The 24,328-nt window shown below is 44.2% G+C and overlaps 1 protein-coding gene across 1 annotated transcript; it reads left to right on the top strand.

The window, feature by feature from the left end:
• Positions 1–129: 129 nt before the first annotated feature.
• Positions 130–20,922, top strand: LOC142802850 (uncharacterized). The gene is made up of 6 exons (XM_075887917.1): positions 130–182; positions 1,379–2,270; positions 18,119–18,133; positions 18,788–18,870; positions 19,838–20,729; positions 20,813–20,922. Coding segments are annotated over exons 1-6 (1,887 nt in total). The 5' UTR covers positions 130–179; the 3' UTR covers positions 20,815–20,922.
• Positions 20,923–24,328: the final 3,406 nt, after the last annotated feature.

Genomic DNA, 24,328 nt, shown 5'->3' on the forward strand with positions numbered 1-24,328 from the left:
ACGGAGTGCACATACGGTTGAAGAAAGCTGACGAAAAAATGAAAATAGCATTGGTATTTTTCTGCTGGTTGCTAAGGCTGTTTTGCAACTCCTTCAAGCCAAAGACTAGGTATATAAAGCCGTTCGCCACCGACCTAGATCAGAAGCACCTGCTCCTCTAACAGACCAGGAAAACCACCATGGTAAGTCACTAGTTAAATCCTTCCTGTGGTTTAATACCTCGTCCACCGTGGGGGAGCAGTGATTATGGTGGTCGGCTGCAGAACCAAAGGTCGCGAGTTCGATCCCGGCTGCGGGGATCACATCTAGATGGAGGCTGAATGATAGGGGTTCATGTAGTCAGTGAAGTCAGTGGGCGTTAATGTACACAAATAGGCCAAAAGTTTCAGAACCCTCTACAACAATGTCTTTCGAAACCATATAGTTGTTTTGGGACGTAAAATTACATATTATTATTGATTCATATTATTACATAATATTATGATAATAGTTATTATGATAATAATTACATATTATTATGATGATAATATCAACATATTACTATTAAGGACCTCAAATAGGCTGCTCGCGAAAAAAATATTCGCTAGTTCGTTGTGTAAAAGCCCTGCATTTATAAATATAACGTGCTTGGTTAAGAAAGCATTGAAAATTTTTCGTCTTAGCTATCAAGCGCTAGAATGAGTGCTGACTGATTTACACTTGACAAATGAAAGCAAAAAAATGCATAATTCATGTTTACACCAGCCACAATATATTTGAGGCGTACATAAATTACTTATGCTCTTATAATGTTTTTATTATAATTTCAATATTATAAGTATAATTACATGTTTTAATATTAATTACTTATAACGTTTTAACGAAATGAGATTGTCCTGCAGTGAACGTAGTCAGGCTGATGATGATGATGATGAATTATTTATAGTTGATGTTGCTTGGACCACTTAGTGTACTCCAGACAACTTGGTAGGCCACCTCAAAAAGATACAGATAAAAACTAGTAGTCCAGACAGAAAGAGCAATCTAGAGGTTTTCAGATGTTCAGATTCTTGCAGGTGACTTAGGCTGACTGTGCCTTTGTCACACATCAAAAGAGACCAGGGGAGTAAAATACTCATGCAGTGAAACTTTTCTTTAATCGAGTTGGATTATTCCACAACACGTAGCAAACAAGTCATGATAAGAGTTTTTATTTATTCGTGTCTGTTGACGGTGCCCTTCTATGTCTTCTTGAAATCGACAGGTGACAAGTGGTACAACTGGTATATCTGAGCACCAATCTCAAAATCTCAATATCACGAGGCAGCACGTAGGGCTGATAAACAGTTACATAGACTTGCCTTTTTTCTTAATACGAAGCCCTTTTTCTCACATTTAGCTGCGTGCCTGCATCATCCTCGGCCTGGCCTCCAGCGCCCTTGCTGGTCACATCGGCCACCTTGCGGGGGGTTACACTCTCGCCAGTAACCTCGGCTACGGCCTTGGCTACGGCAACCTGGGTTACGCCGGTCTCGGTTACGGTGGTCTTGGTCTCTCCCACTACGGCCTTGCCCATGGCGTTGGATACTCCGGCCTCACCGGCTACGGCGTCGGCTACGGATATGGTTACGCGCCAGCCGCCAGCTATGCTGTCGCTGCCCCAGCCGTCGCCCATACCGTCTCCTCCTATCACGCTGCCCCAGCTGTGACCACTGTGCACGCAGCCCCAGCTGTTACCTCTGTTCATGCCGCCCCAGCCGTGGCTGCTGTGCAAGCTGCTCCAGCCGTGACCACTGTCCACGCTGCCCCAGCTGTCGCCACTTATGCCGCTGCCCCAGCTGTCACCTACGCTGCCGCCCCAGCTGTAACCAGGGTTGTCCAGCAGTCCACTCCAGTTGTTGCTGCGGCCCCAGCTGTCGCCACCTACGCCGCTGCCCCAGCGGTAACTGCTGTCCACGCTGCTCCTGCTGTCACTACTGTTCACGCTGCCCCAGCTGTCGCTGCCGTCCATGCTGCCCCAGCTGTCGCTGCCGTCCATGCTGCCCCAGCTGTCGCTGCCGTCCACGCTGCTCCAGCTGTCGCTACCTACAGTGCTGCCCACGCTGCCCCAGCCGTCGCTACCTATGGTGTGGCCCACTCTGCCCCACTCTACTACGGCTATGGTGTAGGCTCGCTCGGCTATGGTGCTGGTCACTACGGTTATGGCCATGGCCTGCTCGGCTACGGCCTGAACTACGGCTATGGTCTTGGCTCTCCTCTGAGTTACGCCACCCTTCTGCGCAAGAAGAAGTGTAAGTTCCCCTTACTTCTATCCGAGGTTCAGTAGGTGACCATGATTTTTGAAGTTTTTTCAAACATATAACATTATTTCTTTTTTTACAGAAATTCCGCTATTCCAAGTGCTTCCACAGAACATATCGATGGTGAGCTAGACTTGGAGACTCCACTGAAGCATAAGAAACCTTATGGGATAATAAAATTCTTGCACAGTATCTGCGTTTTCAATCTTAGTCTTTCACTCAATCGTAACAAACAAAATATTGTTGAACTAGAATGGAAAGGAGAGTTGCGAGGCAGCAACACAGATTTTACACCATGCTGAAGAAGAACTCGCCATATTCACGGACACATTACTCGAATGGTAGTACTGGTCATACTATTAGTTTAAATTCTCGTCATGTTTCCTTTAACATTATTCTCCAGAATAGGCTGCCACTTTCGCGGTTTCTATGAGACTTAGGCAATTTAATGAAAGATATAATCCTTCTCGTGCTGAGAACGTCACGATCATTTTTCTATGGCCCTAAAAATAATTGCGGTGGGAGTACGCGCTACAGTAATTTATTCCGCGTAAAAGATTATGGTTAGCCGTTTCAGCCAGGTGAGACGTCATTGACATTATAGTTACTAAGGTAGGATCCTTGTGTAGATGTCCTTCATCACTGTGACATTGCGGCATGCCATGTAATGACTGACACCTGTTAGTATAATAATTATTTATTTGGTTTGCACAAACGGGGGTGCAGTTCATGAGTGCAAATTACGTACGGAGTATCAGTTCAGTCAGTAAGGTTGAACATCATGGCATTTTTTTCTTTTTCTAGCAAAGACCGTTAAGTTATTCTGGTCGTGGACGTTATTGAACTAGTACGCATGTCGCGCTAACGAATAAGCCAGGCGTTTGTACACACCGACGGTTTGCCTTGGCTATTTCAGTTGTGATCACCAGTTTAAACGACGAGGTGGTGATTGAGCAGCTAATCATGCACAAGGCCCTTTTATTTTAAATAATGATAGTTAGGTGTTTCTGCACGGAAACCACGATATCATCATGGGGCACATGTAAGCGCAGGTCTTCGAATATTTAAACCAACAGACGATCTCTTTAACGTGTTCGTGCTCTGACATCGAACCATGCACAGACATCTCTCATGCCACCTTCATAGAAAGGCGACCACTGTCATAGTGATCGAACCTACCACTTTCGAACTTGCAGTAAAGGACTGTAACCACTATACCACTATACCGCTATGAGGCACATCTCTGCAATTTGAAGACGAAGTTTTTCCTGAGTGGAACGCCAGTTTCAGACTCTGTTAATTTTTCTCGTTTTTCATTGGTGTTTGTGGAAGACGCCGTTCTTCTGCATTCAGAAATGAACGTAGAATCACCAGGGCTTTCACGTATCTTCCATGTTGTCTGTGGCTACTCTAAGAAAGTGCTCCGGCCGCACTAGTGACGTCGACAGTGAGGGCACGCTGATATATTCTACGTGCAGTGATGAGAAGTCCAATGAAAGTGACTTTGTGCCCGTGGCAAGACGCAAGGCGAAGAGGAGCCTACTTACGACATCTCCTTCCCAAAGTAAAGCCACCCTGAATATTCAAGAGCCACCGGTTCACACTAATTTGTTTGTCCCGCTGAATGCCGCAGACAGCATGAACCGACCTAATCGCCAGGTCACGTCTACGTCTTCACTTGAGGCGCTCGTTCCGGGACAAATAACAGACGTGAGAATTAATGGCCGCAAGAACGTTCTGGCGATAGACGTTACGCAACGTACTGCTCTCGACGTATTGACCAAGGTGAATATGCAGGGGAACGTCAACGTACTTCCTTTCATACCAGATGGCAAGGACTCTAGGGCAGGTGTTATCTACGACGTCGACACTTCTATCAGCGATATTGATTTTCCCATTCGAATCAAACCAGTGACGGAAGCTACTATAGTCTTGCAAGCCCGCCATCTCAGGAACTCACGGTGTGTGAAACTAGTTTTCAAGGGTTACAGTCTCCACATCAAGTAAGAGTTGGTCATTTTCGACACACAGTACGGCCGTTTGTGCCGAAACCTCTTCAGTGTCGGAAGTGCCGTAAAATAGGACACGTAAGTGCTGTTTGCACAAGTTATGCTGTGTGGTCCCAATGCTCGGAGTTACACAACACAGAAACCTGCCAAGCAGAACATCGCAAATGCAGCAATTGCCAAGGTCCTCACGAGGCGTCATCAAAGCAGTGCCCAAGTGTGAAGAAGGAGATGCAAGTGTTAAGGCAGATGGCCAGAGACGGTTCCACCCACAGGGAGGCTGCTTCCAAAGTGCCATAAGAAAGCTCCTAGGACATCCTCTGCCGAAGCCAGGGATACACCGCTACCCCTTATCACGCACTCACCACCACCAGCATGAACAATTGCCAACAACAAGCATCCTCAGAAAGACGCAAAAAACATTGACCCGGACGCGTGGCCAGCGCTGCCGTCAGTGACACCGCCAGTAGAGCTGCAGCATCGCACACTGAAAGCTACCTCAGAGCGAGTAAGACGTGAAAGTCAAGATAACGAAATAATATAGTTGATTAAGACCCTCATGAAGACAATTCGAGTACTCATGAATAATACTTAGACTCCGGCTGCCCACAGCGCTCTTCAAATATTGGACGCTTTGGATCCGGTGCTATCAAATCTAGAGAAGCACCTTGGCTCTTTCGCTGCAGCCCTTCCATAAACAAGTGAAAGAGACATCAATTTTCCAATGCAATGCCCGAGACTTTAAACCGCGCATTATGGATTTTCGACCACATGCTTTCAAGAATCAGTTTCCAATTATCTTGATCTGTGAACCACGTCTTCACAATGCAATACGACTTTCTAAATACGACGCTTTCAGATCTGCGACTCGTAACAAAAACAGTAAGGTCATTGTTTACATCAGGTGCGAACTCACGTATATTTAGCATCCAGTAACACCGGACGACAGCAACCAATACGTGTGCCTGACAGTTAATCGTAAGAACGTGAACTTCACGCTAGTGGCAGTATATATTTCATTTCACCTTCAGGCCACTTCGACCCAGCAAGATTAAGTGCCATTATACCAGTGACACCTGGGCCATGGATTATTACGGGTGATTTTAACGCTCATCACCCCCTGTGGGCAAGCCAAAGATGGACCGTCGGGGAAGAAATGTGTCCTCCTTTGCATCTGACCACCAACTATATTGTTTAAATGATGGAACCCCAAAGTTTTTACGGGGTCTGACATATAGTAGCTGTTTCGACCTAACTTTGTGTCAAGTAGCCTCAATCAAGGCCAAGAGCAAGTCGCATTTCGCGTCCACTTCACGGATAGACTGGTCAAAATACAGATCATCCACAGAGAATCAATGCGAGAGAAACCAAGAAGGTTCTCTTGAAAGCCTAGAAGGTATATTGAAGGCCGCTATCCAAGAGGCAACGTTTAATTGTGGACCTCTGCCAGATTTTTGCAATTATGGGGTGGAGTTGGAGCGACTTCGAGGAATCCGTCATCGCGCCGAACGACGTTATAGGCGCACGAAATTCATGTACGATTTGAGGGAGGCGAGACGTCGGCAAAAGAAGATTCAACGTCGAATCAATGCACTACAGTCGCTACGATGGTATTCACTATGAGAGTCGCTCGATCCCCACAAACCTCTTTCGCAAATATGGAGAATATTCCGCAGCCTACGAACATTGCCGCAACAGCATCACCCGTTCAAATGCCTTGCTCCTCCCAAATCTGACGTGAAATCGATGTAGCAGAAGACTTTCGTGCCAGGGTTGCAAACAAGGGGTCGGGGATCAACCTAAAAAACCTATGAAACGCGCCAGCGTCCAGAGACACTCGGATGGACAATATGTTTTCTCTAGAGGAGCTCCAGGCAGCACTGGCAGGATTCAAGCGCACATCATCTCCTGGACCCGATGGAGTCACTTACATGGCCCTTGCTAACCTAGGGCAAACAACTCAGCGTGCCCTTCTAGCTGTATACAATGACTCGTGGAGCAACGGTTGGGTTCCTCTTTCATGGAAGTGCAGCCGCCTTGTGCCCCTGCTATACCAGGTAAATCGCCTCCGCACATGGCCTCCTAGCGCCCCATCGCGCTTGCCAGCTGTTTTGGAAAGGTGACAGAGAGAATGGTGCTGACTCGCTTGGAGTGGTACCTGGAACATAACAATATACACCCCTATGCTTTGACCGGCTTTCGACGTGGACGGTCTTCCATGGACAACGTTGTTGATCTTGTCACGTCTGTAGCAGCAGAAAAGCCTAATAAGATGATTAGCGGCACTTTTCTTGGATATTAAGGCTGCATAAGACAATGTACTACATGAAACCATCCTGGACGCTTTGGGCAGCATTGGATTGGGAGCCCGCGTTTACCAATTGATCTACAGCTATTTGAAGGACAGAACCTTCTTTGTTCAGACAGACGATGGTGCAACAAGGCACCATCATACTTATCGCGGCGTACCTCATGGTGGGGTCCTAAGCCCCATACTTTTTAACCTTGCGCTCATCGGCCTCGTTGACGTCCTGCCACACTCCGTCCGTCTGTCGATATACGAGGACGACATCTGCATCTGGGCATCAGGGTTCACGCGTCTACACGTACGAGCCAGGCTTCTGACAGCGACTACACTGACGTAAAACTTCCTTCAAGGGCGAGGACTGGAGCTGTCATCTCAGAAATGCTCACTGGTTGCGTTTACGTGCAAGACAATGACGCCATACCGCATCAGAATTAATGGACACACGATCAGCTATCAAAAGACCCACCGTTTCCTGGGTGTAATAATAGATCGTGACTTGTCTTGGAGCCCTCAAATCGCTCACATGAAGAAGAGACTGACCATGATCGCCCACGTCCTAAGGTTTCTTGTGGGAAAATCATGGGGTGCATCGGTACGAGCCATGCTTCAACTGTATGGTGCACGTTTTCTTGGCTTCATGCGCTACAGCCTACCTTTGCTTGGCAAGTCCCGCATTACAAACGTATGCGTCCTCCAGTCATTACAAGCTCAAGCACTGAGAATATGCCTCGGGCTTCCGAGATGCGCATCCACAGCAGTGACTGTCGCAATCGCTCGTGAACACCCTATCACAACCTACATTCGTGTCGATGCTTTAAGAACGCACATAAGACATGCTACCCGGATTCAATCGCATCAACTCGCCTCCCTTCCAACTTCCAGGCCACGCTCCGCGTTCTGCTCTATTATTGCCCTACATCGCAAGGTGATTCCCACGAACTTCGCGCACGCAGCAAGACCGTCGTTACCTTTGTAGTGTCTACATCCACTAGAAGCCCTCATAACCATCCTCGGAATGCAAAAGAACGAAAATTTGTCAAATTCGTTCCTAAAACAAACAACAATACTGTTTCTGCATGAGAAACATAGTGGACGCATTCACATTTACACGAATGGGTCGGTCACTTCAACAAGTTTAACAGGCGCAGTGGTAATTCCGGAGAAATCCAACACGATAAAGTTCAAGACCTCGCATCTGACATCATCCACGGCAGGAGAACTCGCCACCATTCCTGCCACTCTGGAGTTTCTGGTTGAAGAACTGCAGCAGACATTGTCAATCTTCGCCGACTCCAAAGCAGCCCTCCAGGGCAGTGCCTCGCCATATCGTCATGGAGCAAACGAACAGCTAATTGCTGAAGTACGACTGCTTCATCTCCGGGCTATAGAGAAACAACATGACATAGCGTATCAATGAATACCAGGCCACTCCAGCATTGATGGAAACGACCGTGCAGATAAAGCAGCCCGATCTGCTTATGATGATGCCCCTTGTGCCACTATAGCATTATCAAGAACGGACGCCGCTGCAACGCTTCGATCACTTGCACAAGAACTGACACTCGTTCAGTGGAACTCACTGGCATTCACCAACGTCCGCCTTCATAATTTGACCCACACCTACAGCTCCATCTTCCATCAGGAATAACCAGAGCTGAGGAGACACTTTTGTGCCGTCTGTGGATTGATGTGGCCTTTACGAATGCTTATTTTTTTCGAATCGTAATGGCCAGCAGCCAGACATGTGACAACTGTGGCTGCGCAGAGGCTTTCTCCCATCTTCTCTGCGAGTGTCCTTGCTTCAGTGTGCCAAGACATGAACTGGGATTGGGGTGGCCTTTACGAATGCTTATTTTTTTCGAATCGGAATGGCCAGCAGCCCGACATGTGACAACTGTGGCTGCGCAGAGACTTTCTCCCATCTTCTCTGCGAGTGTCCTTGCTTCAGTGTGCCAAGACATGAACTGTCGAAAGTTTAAGATAGACTAGACAACCGCCAATTGTCGGAAGAAAGGGTATTAGGACACTGACCGAGACCGTCCTCGGCACGCAAGGCATTGAGAGCGTTGTTGCACTTTCTGCGGGCAAGTGGTCTTAGAGACCGACTGTAAGCAGCGTCGTGGATCGTCTAATGACCTTCTTTCCCTTTTTTTTTCTTCAACGTCTCTTTTCTATCATCTTTTATCTCCCTTACCTCCTTCCCCAGTAGAGGGTAGCCAGCCGGTCTGAGAACTGGCTAACCTTCCTGTCCTTGCTCTTTCAATCCTCCTCCTCCCCTTTGCAATTTAAGTTTGTTGGAAACTTTTACTTCCTTCCTCCGGACGGAAGGTAATTCTTTTGTTGCGATGTGCGAATACTGAAACTTTTTGCATCCCGCTGATGTAGCGGTTCGGGTGCCCGGCTGCTCCCCCGAAGGTCGCGGTTTCGATTCCGGCTGCGCTGGTCGCATTCCGATGGAGGCAGGAAAGTAGACACCAGTGTACTGTGCGATGTCAGTGGATGATAAAGAACACCAGACGGCGAAAATTTTAGGGGCCTGCTATGGCGTCTTTTATAATCATAACTTGGATTCGGGACGTTAAACGCCAGATATTGTTATTATTCGAACGCTGTCGTGTCATTCTAATGATGTTTGCCTATCTATAGAACTCCCACCTAAATTTAGGTATTTGAAGTATTCAATCCTTGAGGAATCAACTAACATTGTTTCGTGCACTGAACGTCACATCACAGAGCTTTTAAGTGGTATTTATAATTATGGCTTCTTCCTATTTAGGTGATCACCTAACAACAAAAAAGTAACTTCAAGCACAATGTGACTTCAAGGAAAGATGTTTATTCTGCTCGCTGTTTTTATTGAAGTGATACAGTTTTCTACTGATTAAAATGATTTATGAATACTCATTCACTCCATGTCACGCTCACGGTGCCTTCACACTTGAGAAGCGAAGCAATTGCTAAGCCGCCAGAGCGGCCGGGAAACCATGAGTGGGCGCGACACTTCAACGATTTGCCACTTTGACAAATTTCTGTATTTTCTTCTCCTCTTTTACGGGACACTAATTTTTAAATCAGATTTATTTATGCGTACAAAACACTGAAAATAAATAGTATTCGCCTTTCCAAACGATTTTTTCGGGAGATGCACCAGCGAGAACAACACGAGGTGACACACCGGCAGCGGTGGTGAGAAATCCAGCCTGCTGTGCAAAAGCAAGAAACGTTGTGGCATGCTGGAAAACAGGCTCTCAATGAAGTCGTCCTCCTTGTCGACGCCGTGAACTTCATTGTTATGCAAGGGTAGTTAGCAATTGCGGTGATACGAGCTACCACTGACGCCTTTGTTACAATCATGGGCGCAGCCAGAGGTGGGGTAGATTAAACCCGCTAATTCTGAGCTTTCCTTGCGCATATATATATATATATATATATATATATATATATATATATATATATATATATATATATATATATATATATATATATATATATATATATATATATATATATATATATATACATATATATATATATATATATATATATATATATATATATATATATATATATATAAATATGAAAGTAGATGCGCTTTCACATAACAACTGTATATTGTGCCGACGTTTCGACAGGAACCCTGTCTTTTTCAAGGCATAATACTATTTACACATGTTCCGTGCCTTTTTATATCCTGTCGAGATAGGAGGGGAGGGGTCAATTGAGAGAGAGAGAGAGAGAAAAAAAAAGAAAAAAAGAAGAAACAGCGAAACGGGAGGACAAACATTAAATAAAATATATATATATATATATATATATATATATATATATATATATATATATATATATATATATATATACATATATATATATATATATATATATATATATATATATACGTTCTTATAGGGAAGAAGACCCACGGCCGAAACGTCAATAAAATCACTTCGTACGTGCGTCTTCTTCCCTATACGAATAACCTTTCCCGGACCCAGCATCACTTTTCTTTTTGTATAGATATATATATATATATATATATATATATATATATATATATATATATATATATATATATATATATATATATATATATATATATATATATATATATATATATATATATAAAGGCACGCATGAACCCAACGCTAAAACATAAATAAACACCCCCCCCCCGCCGCCCCCCACAAAAACCACACCTATTGTGAAGAACGTGCAGGTGCATTAACAGCGAAAGCTGGAATAGCTGCCTTAAATACCCTTTTTTTTTACTTTTTAGGTAGCTATTTTAATCACACTTGCAGAGTACCCACTATGCAATAAATCTAAATAGTTTTTGTGTAGTAAGCAGCGAATAATTAAGTAATTCTTCGTCAGTATACGGAGAAATGTGGTACCCGTTACACACTTGCAAGAAACTTAGTGCATTTTTATTTTTTTGTTCTCTTCTCCGGTGCAAGAGTATGCGTGGCTGTAAGGGACTTATAATATTGAAGCTGATAGGTCTACTAATTAGTCTGTAATGGTATACTAACTTGACTACAACGTAATACACACTAGTGCTCTAATTTATTCTAAATTCTTTTCTTTATTTATATAATGTATATGAATTGAATCAAGTACGTACCATAACTTTCTAGTTCATGTGCATTATTTCTAATGTATGATCTCTTTTATTTTAAAACTTCATATTATTTTACAAAACCACTCAATTCTTCGTCAATCCCCTACAGTGGGTATGCGTCATGGGCAATAGGTGAAAAGGACAAGAACGAGCATTCGATGACCCACTCGTTACGTAATTCACGTTGTGCGACGCCTGGTTGTTCCTTGGTTTTTTTAAACGGACACCGGCAGCGGTGGCGGACAATTACGGCCCACGTGACCCTTGTTATGGTCTAATAATAACTGTCACTGTAGAAATTTCTTGCTACGCTCCTGGCAGCCATGTTGAATGTGTGGCTGGTTGTTTACAACACGTGTTTGAGATAGCGCAGTCAAAGCAGTGAAGAAGAATAGATATGTGCTATCGCATGGCGAGAAAAAAAAATGGTAAGGTTTCTCCGCGTGATTTTTTCTGGTGAATTTCCAATGAGTTTTACCGCTTTCGCCCCATTCGAAACCTAGTCGAAACGTGTTATTCGAGCCATTCGCCGGAAGACCTCAGCCTTCACAAAGCTAATTGAAATTGAGAACAAATTTACGCTTGTCATCCAGGTCCAAATATTTTCCCTTTTACGGCTTGTGGAAAACTTTCCTTCTCGACGCGAAGCTGTGGAGGTCGTTTGGAGATAGGTTTCGGCAATGCAATAGAGACGCGATGTAATACTGCCCACAGGTGAAACAACTTTCCTTTGATGTGTGCTTTCGTAATTAAAGGAGCGTGGCACCAGTTTCATGGCGCTGGCAACAAACTTACCGCCAGAATACCGTTGTGAAGCGCAAAATGAGCTAGCGCTGAATAGCTGTCAAACTCATTTCATTGTGCTTTTGTAGTGGCAATGTCCCTGCACCTGCAAGAAATGGTACGTTGCTACTATTACTGTAGTTGTTGTTGCGGTCATGTACTCGTGGGACTTCTTTTACCGAACGTGCTTTCCGCAACGTGTGCCGGCACCGCGATATTTGCCTGTGATACAAAATTTTAGTTATTGCCCTCTAACATTAACTTTTTTCAAAGTTCGAATAAAGTTTGTAGGTATCTGCCAATAAAATCAGCAGAGGCCCTTTAACTGTGCACTTCAAACTGGCCTTTGACCATCAACAAATTTACGGCCACTCTAATTTTTATGGATTAGTCCATGAAAAGTCTGCGTACCTATTTTGACTATAGCTGTGTATATTCATAAAAATTTGTTTTTTCTGACTACTGTTTCCTGAAGGTCTGTTAATAGAGGTCTAGAAATTTCTAGTTTTACTTTAGTTAGCTGCTCTATATAAAACAGCCATTTGTTGTTGTTGTTGATGTTGTTGTTGTTGTTGTTGTTGTTGTTGTTTTTGTTGTTGTTTAACATTATATAACCACAACATGATTATGAAAGGTTCCATCGTGGATGGCTCCTGAAATTCCGACAATCTGGTGTTCTTCAAGGTGCACCTATATCTAAGCACACGGGTTTCAAGCATTTCCGCCTCAACAAAAATGGTCGGAATTCGATCCCGTGATGTGACCCTCGAGTCAGCAGCTCAGTGCCTTAGCCACTAGTCCACCATGGCGGGTATGAAACAACCAAACACTAGCGTCCATCAATTACATAGTTGCTATTGTTACACCGTAACCATATCATCATTGCTCAGTATTAACACTGTTTGCGGGCTCATGTCGTCCCCCTGGCGGGGTTACCAGGCTATTTAGGCTAGGCTAACTCTGCCTTTTGCAATGTCACAACCACCACCACACCACCATCACATTTTTAAGTGCGAAGCATTTCTTAGCGAACTTCGGCGACTTTGAGCGTATCTATCTAGCCGCCTACGACTTTTAGCTCTCCTGGCTGTTTGGATGAAGATATCGATACAAAAGTTGGTATGGCATACCATGACTGTATAAACCACATTCGACTAGTCATAACATCAAAATGTTGACTTGTATGTCAAGAATGCCATATTTACATTTCACTGTCCTGCAGCTCTTGCGGTGGTTTTGTTCACATGACATGTTGTAAACTGGTATGATATAACATGATTGCATGCCGAACAAAGGCGACAAGCCCTAGCCTGAAATGATGACATGCGTGTCATGTAACAACATGGCTACAAGCCACACTCATGGTGTGCTCGCGGCCGTTCTGCTATATAGCTCTGCATATACCAAATTTGGTATCACAGTACGTGAATGGATGACGGGGGTATGTGAGTGGTGAAAGCGTGGTGATTAAGAGTTGTGTGAAATGTAATAACAAGACTACATGCCATGCTCATGATGCGCTGGCGGCCGTTTATCTAGCTTCAACTTTACCAAGTTTGGTATTACGGGACGTGAAAGGATCACGAAGATATGAGGCCAGCACAAACATAATAAGCATTAAATGCATGTCATGTAAACACATGACTACTTGCTACGCTCATGATGCGCTCGCGGCCAATTCGCTAGCTTCACATGTACCAAATCTGATATTACGTGACGCGAACGAACGAAGTAGCTAAATGACACATCCAAACAGGGTAATTACTACATGCGTGTCATGTAGGAAGATGACTACATGCCACACTCATGGTGAGCTCGCGGCCGTTTCGCTAGCTTCAAATACGCCAAATTTGATATTTCGTGACGTCTATGCATAACGAAGGTACGTGACTGGTGCAAACATGAATCATGAGATGCATGTCATGTGACAATATGACTACATGCCACAGTCGAGGCGCCAATACACTTCGACGTGACACGGCGCGCGTGTGCGGCGGCGTTCATTTCGTCACGTCACGCCGGCGTTGCCAAGCCGGGCGCCGGACCTGCCATGTACTCTCCGGTGCGCGCCGCGCTGCATTTCATTCACGCATGCGCGTTTATTGCACATCCGGTGTCCCTCCATCACGAAAAGAGGCACATGAAGTGCAATGCATTGGAGTGAAATGCAGCATGTCGCGTTTCGCACTGGTGGCCATCGGGCCGCGCCGACGGACGCTGGTCGTGCATAGCGTCGGACTATATAGTGCCCGCGCTTTGCTAACTTAGCGTCGCTGTGCCCAGCGCACGCGTGCAACGTTACGTTGGAGTATATTGGGCCCTGCATGACCCACTCGCGGCCGTTTCGCTAGCTCCACATATACCAAATTTCGTGTTGCGTGACGTAAATGGGGGATGGAGGCATATGACTGGTGCAAACGCGATAATCATGACTTGCTTGTCATGTAACAACATGACAACACGCTCATTGCGTGCTCACAGCCGTTTCGCTAGCTCCACATCACTTAACTTAACTAGGCATCACTTAACATGAATGGATTTATTTATTTATTTGCTGATTTATTTATTTCCATAATTTTTGTATACGCAGATACACAAGGACACAAAAGAAACAGGGAGGTACCCAGAAGGTAACTGCCACCTGGAGGGGCACAACGCCTGCTCACTCTTTCAGAAGCAGGGAAGAAACAGAAGAAACGAAGATTAGAGGGCAGAAAGAGGAAAGAAGATGAGGAAGGGAGAAAAAAGATGACAAAGACTTCGATGAGTATGAGTGAAAAAGAGAGGGAGAGAAAGAGAGAGAGACCGTCTATAAACGGATGGCCAAGTCCGTTTGGTTAATAAATCTAAGGAGAGCTCGGTCGGCCTGGTCGCGTCGGGAAGCCCTACCACTCGGAAAAAGGTAGTCGTCTAGAGTCGCGCACTTGGGTCCTAGGAATTTACATTCTTTAATTAGCAAAGACCGCTGCGTAGCAAATGTGGGACAGTGCAATATGAGATGCTCAAGTGTTTCGCAGGAGCCACAAGCTGCGCACAACGGGCTGTTCTCACGCCCATGACGGTGTAATCGTTCACGCACCAGCACGGAGCCCACTCAGTTTGTACAACAGCGCTAGGGAGCTACGAGGCAAGCCACGGCCACGAACACGGGGAGGGAACGGTCCACTCGCCACACGCTGGTCTGGGTGCTGCTCTAGGAGGTTTCGGCGTATAAGCATGGCGAAGGCAAACAACACATTCAAACATCATAATCATGACACGGAAGTCATGTATGGCATAATTTACTTCCACCTCGTAACGTTCTGGGTATTTTAATGTGACATATAAACCTTCCTAATTCGTGCTTTGCATATCATGGATACCCACTGTACGTGAGATCTGCCAAGTTTTTGTACATGTGTTCTACAGATTCCCAAGAGAGTGTTTCTGTAGACAGTCTATGGCTATTGTTCAAACTTTATTACAATAATCATCGGAGAAAACAAGGCAGACAGACAAAGCAAGGAAAGAAAGTAGAGGTGCTTGCTTACGTCTCCGCCTCAGTCATAAATATATACAAGAATACACCAACTTATGATAAAGCATGCAGGAGAAATAAATTCCTACCCATCCTTGTACAGAATGAACGGTGCTACTTTACAGCTCAAAGGTTTCTTTTCTTATACAGAAGTAGCGTAGTTCAACAAACAAAAAATTGTGGAGTGTTGCAAGTTATATTTTTCGAATTACTCTCACAAAAATAAAGTAACCGATAAAACATTTATTTCTAAACAAGTTTATAACAGAATTAAAACTTGTATTCTCAAACGACCATTCAGATATTGCCACAAAATTGTGACGTTGAAGAAGGCAGTAGTCGGCGTGTTCAGGAATGAACTCCTTATTTGGCTGACTTTGCACGCGGTACCAAAACACGATGTACAGCAAGAAATTCACGCATATCGGCAAATAGAGAGCCTCATTTCATAACCTTATCCGCGGCAATGCGCGTCTTTTTTAAACAATCGGCATGGGTTATTCGTGCTTTATCGCTGGTAGCTGCATTTATTTGAGAATAAATTCGAATATTCGCGTTTCGCGCGCAATCTTACCAAAATTATACACACTATTACGAAGCTTCTCAAACACTGAGGGTCTGAGGCACCGTCTGCGTCGGGTATTGCTAACGATCTTTATAGGTGTAAACTGCATTGAGCCAACTTTAAAAAAAGAATAGTTTTTGACACTAGGTTGATTAGGTTTGCAGTTCTATATATGCACCTACTGTTACCACCTGTACGTAACACGTCTCAAAAAATGCGATGCCTACAAGTGCACGTCGTATACAAACCTCATGAACGAGAGAGAGGATTTCGTGAGGCACTCATTTACTTGCTACAAAAAGAATTTGTAGGAAATCACCCACTATACACCGCGAAGGCATTTATAATTCTCCTGATGAGTGAGGTATACCCACTACAGATTTGTAAGGCATTACGCGCATTTTGTTTCTGCTGCGGCATATGACGATGAATGATAGCCGCGTTCCAGCCCACACATTCTCTTTCTGCCATTGAAGCGAACGTAACGTGGTCTCGACCGCGTAATGCAGAGTCGGCGCAGAAAACAAGCTCGCCCGGAGGCAAGTGTTCGGGAAGCAGCGGCAGAGCTGTGACGCCGACAACAAGCTGCAACTTCTGGCGTGAGAGCGTGGCGCGCTTCGGCTTAACGTATACGCCAACAGCAAGCCACTGAAGATGCGAAAGCTCGGGAAGAAGAGAATAATCGTTCCGCGGCTACCGTTCATGAGCAACAGGTGTTAAAAGCATGGCTATGGGCAGTGCAGAGGCACAAAGTCAAGGGGTCAACGTCCCATGTAACAATTGACGTTCAGAAAACAGTGCGATTCTCTACTAAAATTTACTCAACGACGCTGCCATCAAAAAGCACATCAAGCAAAAACTGATAAGCAAGCCTTCGTATATGTCCGGCCTTGTACCATTCACGCATGCTTAATGTACCTAGAAGAATCACTCTCTACAAATACCTAAACATACAAAAAACGTGCATAGAGATCATTTTTGCCAACTTCAGATACCATCGAAGAATCACTGCCTCAGTTTTTCATGGGCTACAAAGCATGAATAATAAAAGCAGTAGAGAATTCAAAACTCTGCACAACGTATACGACGAATAACGCAATTTACATACTGTACACACGCATTTAAATACTTTACACATTCACGGCAATACATACCGAAGTGTGACTAGTCAATGAGGTTGATCGTGTGAATTGGTGTTACATGATTGTTTGAACTAGAGAGCACTACGTACACGCTAACAGGAAAGACAGGGACAAGCACTTACTACCAAAGGAAAGTTTATTCGGAAAGCTGTGAAATATACACCGACAGGTGAAACAGTGTCGTGGCACATACGATAAGACCAAATCGCGAACCAAAATAGCAAAACCGATAAAATTTCTATGTTTGATATCGGTGTTGTGTTTATTGATTAGCACAATGCGCACTTTCCTAGCCCGAGTGACAACGCAACCAACATGAATTGCAATAAAAGGCTTCGATATTTTTGAACCAGTCGTTCCAAGCCTTCCTTAACTTCATCTTACACATTAGAAGTCCAACAGTGCTCTGTGACAGTTCTCGCTTTGAAACCATTCGGACATGTACGATGGATGCTGCTATGCATGTGAAAGTATTAGTTGTCCCCTATTTCATTTATTGTTTTCGTACATGTTTCCTCCCATTAGAACTCCGTAGGCGTGGGGTTGCAGTTCTCGTGCTACTTGGTTAACCTGCCTTTCTTTGCGGTTCATTTCTCTCCATTGCTGTACCCAAGCGTTTTGGATGACTAATGGGACTAATGTAAACGTGAGTATGCATGCGCGTGGTTCTATACTTCTGTAATCAGAAGTGCGCCACGAAGTTAAGCGGAGGTTTACAAATAGCACGCCAAGCTTCTCTTATCCATTTGCTTTCCAATTTTTTTTGAAGTATTGAATTGGTATACCTCCGAAAATATATTGTGACAAGTATACCTGACAATTTAACTGACATGAGTGTCCCTGTTTAAGGTAATGTTCAGATGTATGACCGCATTATAAACTTACTTTTGTTGTGTGCAGACATTCCTGCGTCAAGTAAGTCGAAGTTAAATTCCGAGGATCGAAATTCTGTTTTTGGATTACTCCTTGTTAAATCGTGCTAAAATCATTCTTCCCAAAGTAATATTTCATTACAATCCATAGACTAGTGTCTCATGTACTCCATGACACCCCGTTCATTCTTGAGAAAAGGAACATAATAACTTCGCACAACCCATCTCTACTTCTCGCAAGAGCTTATAAATGTACTTCGAAAACAGGTTGGAATACAAGTTTCTCCACGGCCTAGTAGTCTAAGATGATGAAACAAAAGAAATGTGAGCGTCAAACGTGTTTGTTCTACCGCAGTTTTGAGAGGTAACTGGTTTTGCTGAACGTCTGAACATGTCGCCACGTTTCAATTTCACTGCTAAATTTGTTGTTCACCTTGGCGGTTACAGCTGACTATTGAATATTTTATAATTTTGCTACTTTTATTGAATTCATGACGTTTATAAGGCAGCTTAAGCGCATGAACAAACATTAACAAAAAAACACGATTTCACCACAATATATAGCGTTAAAAAATACCTTATGTTAGGTTTGCTGATGGAGCGCACGTACGGCTGGGGAAAATTAACAAAAAAAAAACAAAAAAAAGCATTGGTATTTTTCTGCTGCTTGCTACGGCTGTTTTTCGACTCCTTCAAGCCAAAACCAGGTATATAAAGCCATTCGCCACCGACCAAGATCAGAACCATCTGCTCCTCAAACAGACCAGGACCACCACCATGGTAAGTCACTAGTTAACTCCTTGCTGTGGTTTCATACCTCGTCGACCGTGGCGCAGCAGTGGCTATGGTGGTCGGCTGCAGAACCGAAGGTCGCGAGTTCGATCCTGGCTACGGCAATCGCATCTAGATGGAGGCTGAAGGATAGAGGCCTATGTAGTCAGCGAAGTGAGTGGGCGTTAAGAACACGAATTAGCCAAAAGTTTTGGAACCCTCTACAGCAATGTCTTTCGTAACCATAACATTGCTTTAGGACGTAAGATTACCTTATATCATTAATTTCATACTTCAAATGGACTGCTCGCGAAAAAAATATTTGCTAGTACGTTGTTCAAAAGCCCTGCATTTTTACATATAACGTGTTTGGGTGAGAAAGCATTGAAAATTTTTCATCTTAGCTACCAAGCAATAGAATGAGTGCTGACCAATTTACAATTGACAAATGAAAGCAAAAAATGCATAATTTATGTTTACACCAGCCACAATATATTTGAGGCGTAGATAAACCTACTCATAGGTGATTTTGCTTGGACCACTTAGTGTATTCCAGACCACATGGTAGGGCACCTCAAAAAGATACAGATAAAAACTAGTAGTCCAGACAAAAAGAGCAATCTAGGGGTTTTCAAATGTCCAGATTCTTGCAGGTGATTTAGGCTAACTGTGCCTTGGTTACACATCAAAATAGACCAGGGGATTAGAAAACTCACGCAGTAAAACGCTTCTTTCATCCAGTTGGTTTATTCCACAACACATAGCAAACAAGTCATGATCGGTGCTTTTACTTGTTCGTGCCTGTTTACCGTGCCCTTTTAAGTGTTCTTGAAATCGACAGGTGACATATGGTACAACTAGTATACCTGAGCACCATTCCTAATATCACAATATCCCAACACAGCACGTAGTGCTGATGAACAGTTACATAGAGTTGCCTTTTTTCTTAATACGAAGCCCTTTTTCTTACATTCAGCTGCGCGCCTGCATCATCCTCGCCCTGGCCACCAGTGCCCTTGCTGGTCACGTTGGCCACCTTGCCGGGGGTTACACTCTCGCCAGTAACCTCGGTTACGGCCTTGGCTACGGCAACCTCGGTTACGCTGGTCTTGGTTACGGTGGTCTTGGTCTCTCCCACTACGGCCTTGCTCATGGCGTTGGATACTCCGGCCTCACTGGCTACGGCGTCGGCTACGGATATGGTTACGCGCCAGCCGCCAGCTATGCTGTCGCTGCCCCAGCCGTCGCCCATACCGTCTCTTCCTACAACGCTGCCCCAGCTGTGACCACTGTTCACGCCGCCCCAGCTGTTACCTCTGTTCACGCAGCCCCAGTCGTCGCTGCTGTGCAAGCTGCTCCAGCCGTGGCTACTGTGCAAGCTGCTCCAGCTGTGACTGCTGTCCACGCTGCCCCAGCTGTCGCCACTTATGCCGCTGCCCCAGCTGTCACCTACTCTGCCGCCCCAGCTGTAACCAGGGTTGTCCAGCAGTCCGCTCCGGTTGTTGCTGCCGCCCCAACTGTCGCCACCTACGCCGCCGCCCCAGCTGTGACTGCTGTCCACGCTGCTCCTGCTGTCACAACTGTTCACGCTGCGCCTGCCGTCGCTGCCATCCATGCTGCCCCAGCTGTCGCTGCTGTCCACGCTGCTCCGGCTGTCGCCACCTACAGTGTTGCCCACGCTACCCCAGCCGTAGCTACCTACGGTGCGGCCCACTCTGCCCCACTCTACTACGGCTATGGTGTAGGCTCCCTCGGTTATGGTGCTGGTCACTACGGTTATGGCCATGGCCTGCTCGGCTACGGCCTGAACTACGGCTATGGTCTTGGCTCTCCTCTGAGTTACGCCACCCTTCTGCGCAAGAAGAAGTGTAAGTTCCTCTTACTTCTATCCAAGGTTCAGTACGTGACACAATTTTTGAAATTTTACAAACATGCAACAATTTTTTTGCAGAAATTGCTCTATTCCAAGCGCTTCCACAGAACCCATCGACGATGGAGTCGACTTGGAGACTCCACTGAAGTATACGGAACCTTAAGGGATAATAAAAATTTTGCACAGTATCTGCGTTTTCAACGTTAGTGTTTCACTCAATTCACATAAACAAGATATTGTTGAACTAGAATGAAAAGGAGAGTTGTGAGGCAACACCACAGACTTTACACCTTGCTGATGAAGAGCTCGCCATACTCACGGACACAATACTGTTATGGTAGTACTAGTCATACTTTTAGTTTGAAATCTTGTCAATTTTCTTTAACACAATTCACCGGAATAGGCTGCCACTTTTGCGGTTTTGATCAGGCTTAGGCGATTTCAATTGGGATATAATTCTTCTTGTGCCGAGAACGACAGGTTCACTTTTCGATAGACCTAAAGAGAATTGCTGTAGGAATACGCACTACGTTAATTTATTCAGCATAAAAGTTGATGATAAGCAATTTTGGCAAAGTTAGCCGTGATTGGTATATTAGTGACTAATGTAGGATCATTGTGTAGTTAACCTTCATCACTGTCACAATGTGGCACGTCATGCAATGATCGACACCTGCTGGTAGATTAATTACTTATTTAGTTTGCATAACCGGGGGTGCTTTTCATGAGTACAGATTACGAACGGAGTATCAGTTCAGTTATTAGGCTGAAACAACATGGTATTTTTTTTCTCGCAAAGACCGTTAAGTTATTCTGGTTGTGGACGTTATTGAACTACTACGCAAGTCGCGCTAACAAATACGCAGGCAGTTGTACACTTCGACGGTTTTCCATAGCTATTTAAGTTGCGAAATCCAGTTTAAACGACAAGGTGGTAATTGAACAACTAATCATGCACATGGCCCTTTTATTTTAAATTGCGATCGTTAGATGATTGTTCATGAAAACCACAATATCATCACGAGGCACAACAAAGTGCAGGTCTTCGAATATTCAAACAAACAGATGATCTTTAATGTGTTCTGATATCGCACCATGCACAGACCTCTCTCATGTCGCCTTCATAAAAAGGCGACCACTGTCATAGTGATCGGAGCCACCACTTTCGGACTTGCAATAGTGCACTGAAACCACTATACCATTAGGAGGCACATCTCTGCAATTTACGTTTGTTGGAAACTTTTACTTTCTAACTCAGGACGGAAGGTAGTTCTTTTGTTTGGATGTGCGAATACCAAAACTTTTTGCATCGCGCTGATGTAGCTTTTCAGGTGCCCGGCTGCTCACCCAAAGGTCGTGGTTTCGATGCCGGCCGTGGTGGTTGCATTTCGATGGAGGCAGAAGGTTAGACGACGGTGTACTGTGCGATTTCAGTGCATGGTAAAGAATAGCCGACGGTGAAAATTTCAGGGGCCTGCTACGGCGTCTCTCATAATCAAACCTTTGTGTAGGGACGTTGAACCCCAGATATTGTTATTATTGAAACGCTGTCGTATCATTCTAATAACGTTGGCCTATCTACACAACTTCCACCTAAATTTAAATATTCAAGGTATTTAATTCTCAGGAATCATATAAAATTGTTTCGTGCACTGAACATCAAATCACAGAGCTTTCAAATGGTATTTATAACAATGGCTTCTTCCTATTTAGGCGACCACCTAACAACAAAAAAAAAACTTCATGCACAATTTGACTTCAAGGAAAGTTGTTTATTCTGCTCGCTTTTTTTAGGTGATTCAGTTTTCTTTTGAATAAAATAATTTCTGAATACTCATTCAGTGTATATCGCGCTCATGATGCCTTCACACATGAGAAGCGAAGCAGCTGATAAGCCGCCAGAGCGCCGGAAAACCATGAGAGGGCGTGTCCCTTTAACGATTCGACACTTTCAGAATCGACACTTTCAGGAATGTATTTCGCCTCTTTTGCGGGAATGAATTTTCATACCGGACTCAATTTATGCGTACAAAACACTGAAAATCAATTGTTCTCTTGCCTTTCAAACGTTTTCTTGTTTTGTTTTGGGGAGATGCGCCAGCGGGAGAAAAACGAGGGGACACATCGACAGCGGCGGTGATAATTCCAGCCGGCTGTGCAAAAGCAAGACACGTTAGGGCATGGAAGCAAAAACAGGCTCTCGGTGAAGTCGTCCTCCTTGGCGAGGCCGTGAACATCATTGTGTTGAAGGTTAGTTAGCAATTGTGCTGATACGAGCCACCATTGACGCCTTTGTTACCATCATGGGCACAGCCAGAGGTGGGGAGATTAACCTCGCTAATTCTGAAGTTTTGCTGCGTATATATATATATATATATATATATATATATATATATATATATATATATATATATATATATATATATATATATATATATATATATATATATATTTAACGCGCACATGAACCCAACACTAAAGTATAGTTTAACACCCCCCACCCAAATAAATAAAAACACCACGCCTGCGAAGAACGTGCCGCTGCATTAACAGTGAAAACTGGAATAGCGGCTTTTAAAACCTTTATTTACTCTTTAGGTAACTATATTATTCACACTTGCAGGATACCCGCTATGCAATAAATCTAAGGCATTTTTGTGTACAAAGCAGTTATAAGTGTGTAATCCTTCGTCATTATACGCAGAAGCGTGCTACCCGTTACACGCTTGCAAGAAACTGTGCAATTTTTTTTTATTCTCTTTTCCGGTGCGAGAGTATGCGTGGCTGTAAGGGACTGAATTATTATAGAAGCTGATTGCTTTACAAATTAGTCTGTAATGTTATACTAACGTGCTTACAACGTAATACTCAGTAGTGCTCTAATTTATTGTAACTTCTTTTCTTTGTTTATATAAGATATGTATAAATCAAGTACCACAATTATCTAGGTCATACCTATTATTTCTAATATATAACCTCTAATATTTTAAAACTGCGTATTATTTTAGAAAACCACTCAATTCTTCGTCAATCCTCTACAGTGGGTATGCGTCATGGGCAATATGTGAAAAGGACAAGAACGAGCATTCGATGACCCACTCGTTACGCAATCCGCGTTGTGTGACGCCTGGCTGTGCCTTGGTTTTTCCTATTCTGACACCGGCAGCGGTGGCGGACAATCACGGCACACGTGACCCTTGTTATGGTCTAATAATAACTCTCACTGTAAATATTTCTTGCTACGCTCCTGGCTGCCATGTTGAATGTGTGGCTCATTGTTCACAACACGTGTTTGAGATTGCGCAGTCAAAGCAGTGAAGAAAAATAGATATGTACTATCGCGTGGCGAGAAAAAAAAATGGTAAGGTTTCTCCGCGTGATTTTTTTTGGTGCATTTCCAATGAGTTTGACCACTTTCGCCCCGTTCGAAACCTAGTCGGAACGTGTTATTCGAGCCATTCGCCGGAAGACCTCAGCCTACACAAAGCTAATTGATATTGAGAACAAATTTATGCTTGTCATCCAGGTCCAAATATTTTTCCTTTCACGGCTTGTAGAAAACTTTCCTTCTCGACGCGCAGCTTGGGAGGTCGT

This window comes from Rhipicephalus microplus, chromosome 3 (assembly GCF_043290135.1).
Source record: "Rhipicephalus microplus isolate Deutch F79 chromosome 3, USDA_Rmic, whole genome shotgun sequence".
Taxonomy (NCBI): Eukaryota; Metazoa; Arthropoda; class Arachnida; order Ixodida; family Ixodidae; genus Rhipicephalus; species Rhipicephalus microplus.

What these genes read in the sequence shown, in the direction of transcription:
- LOC142802850 (XM_075887917.1), top strand. An exon ending in AGACCAGGACCACCACCATG is followed by an intron (nt 18,871 to 19,837) that starts GTAAGTCACTAG and finishes TCTTACATTCAG; the next exon opens with CTGCGCGCCTGCATCATCCT.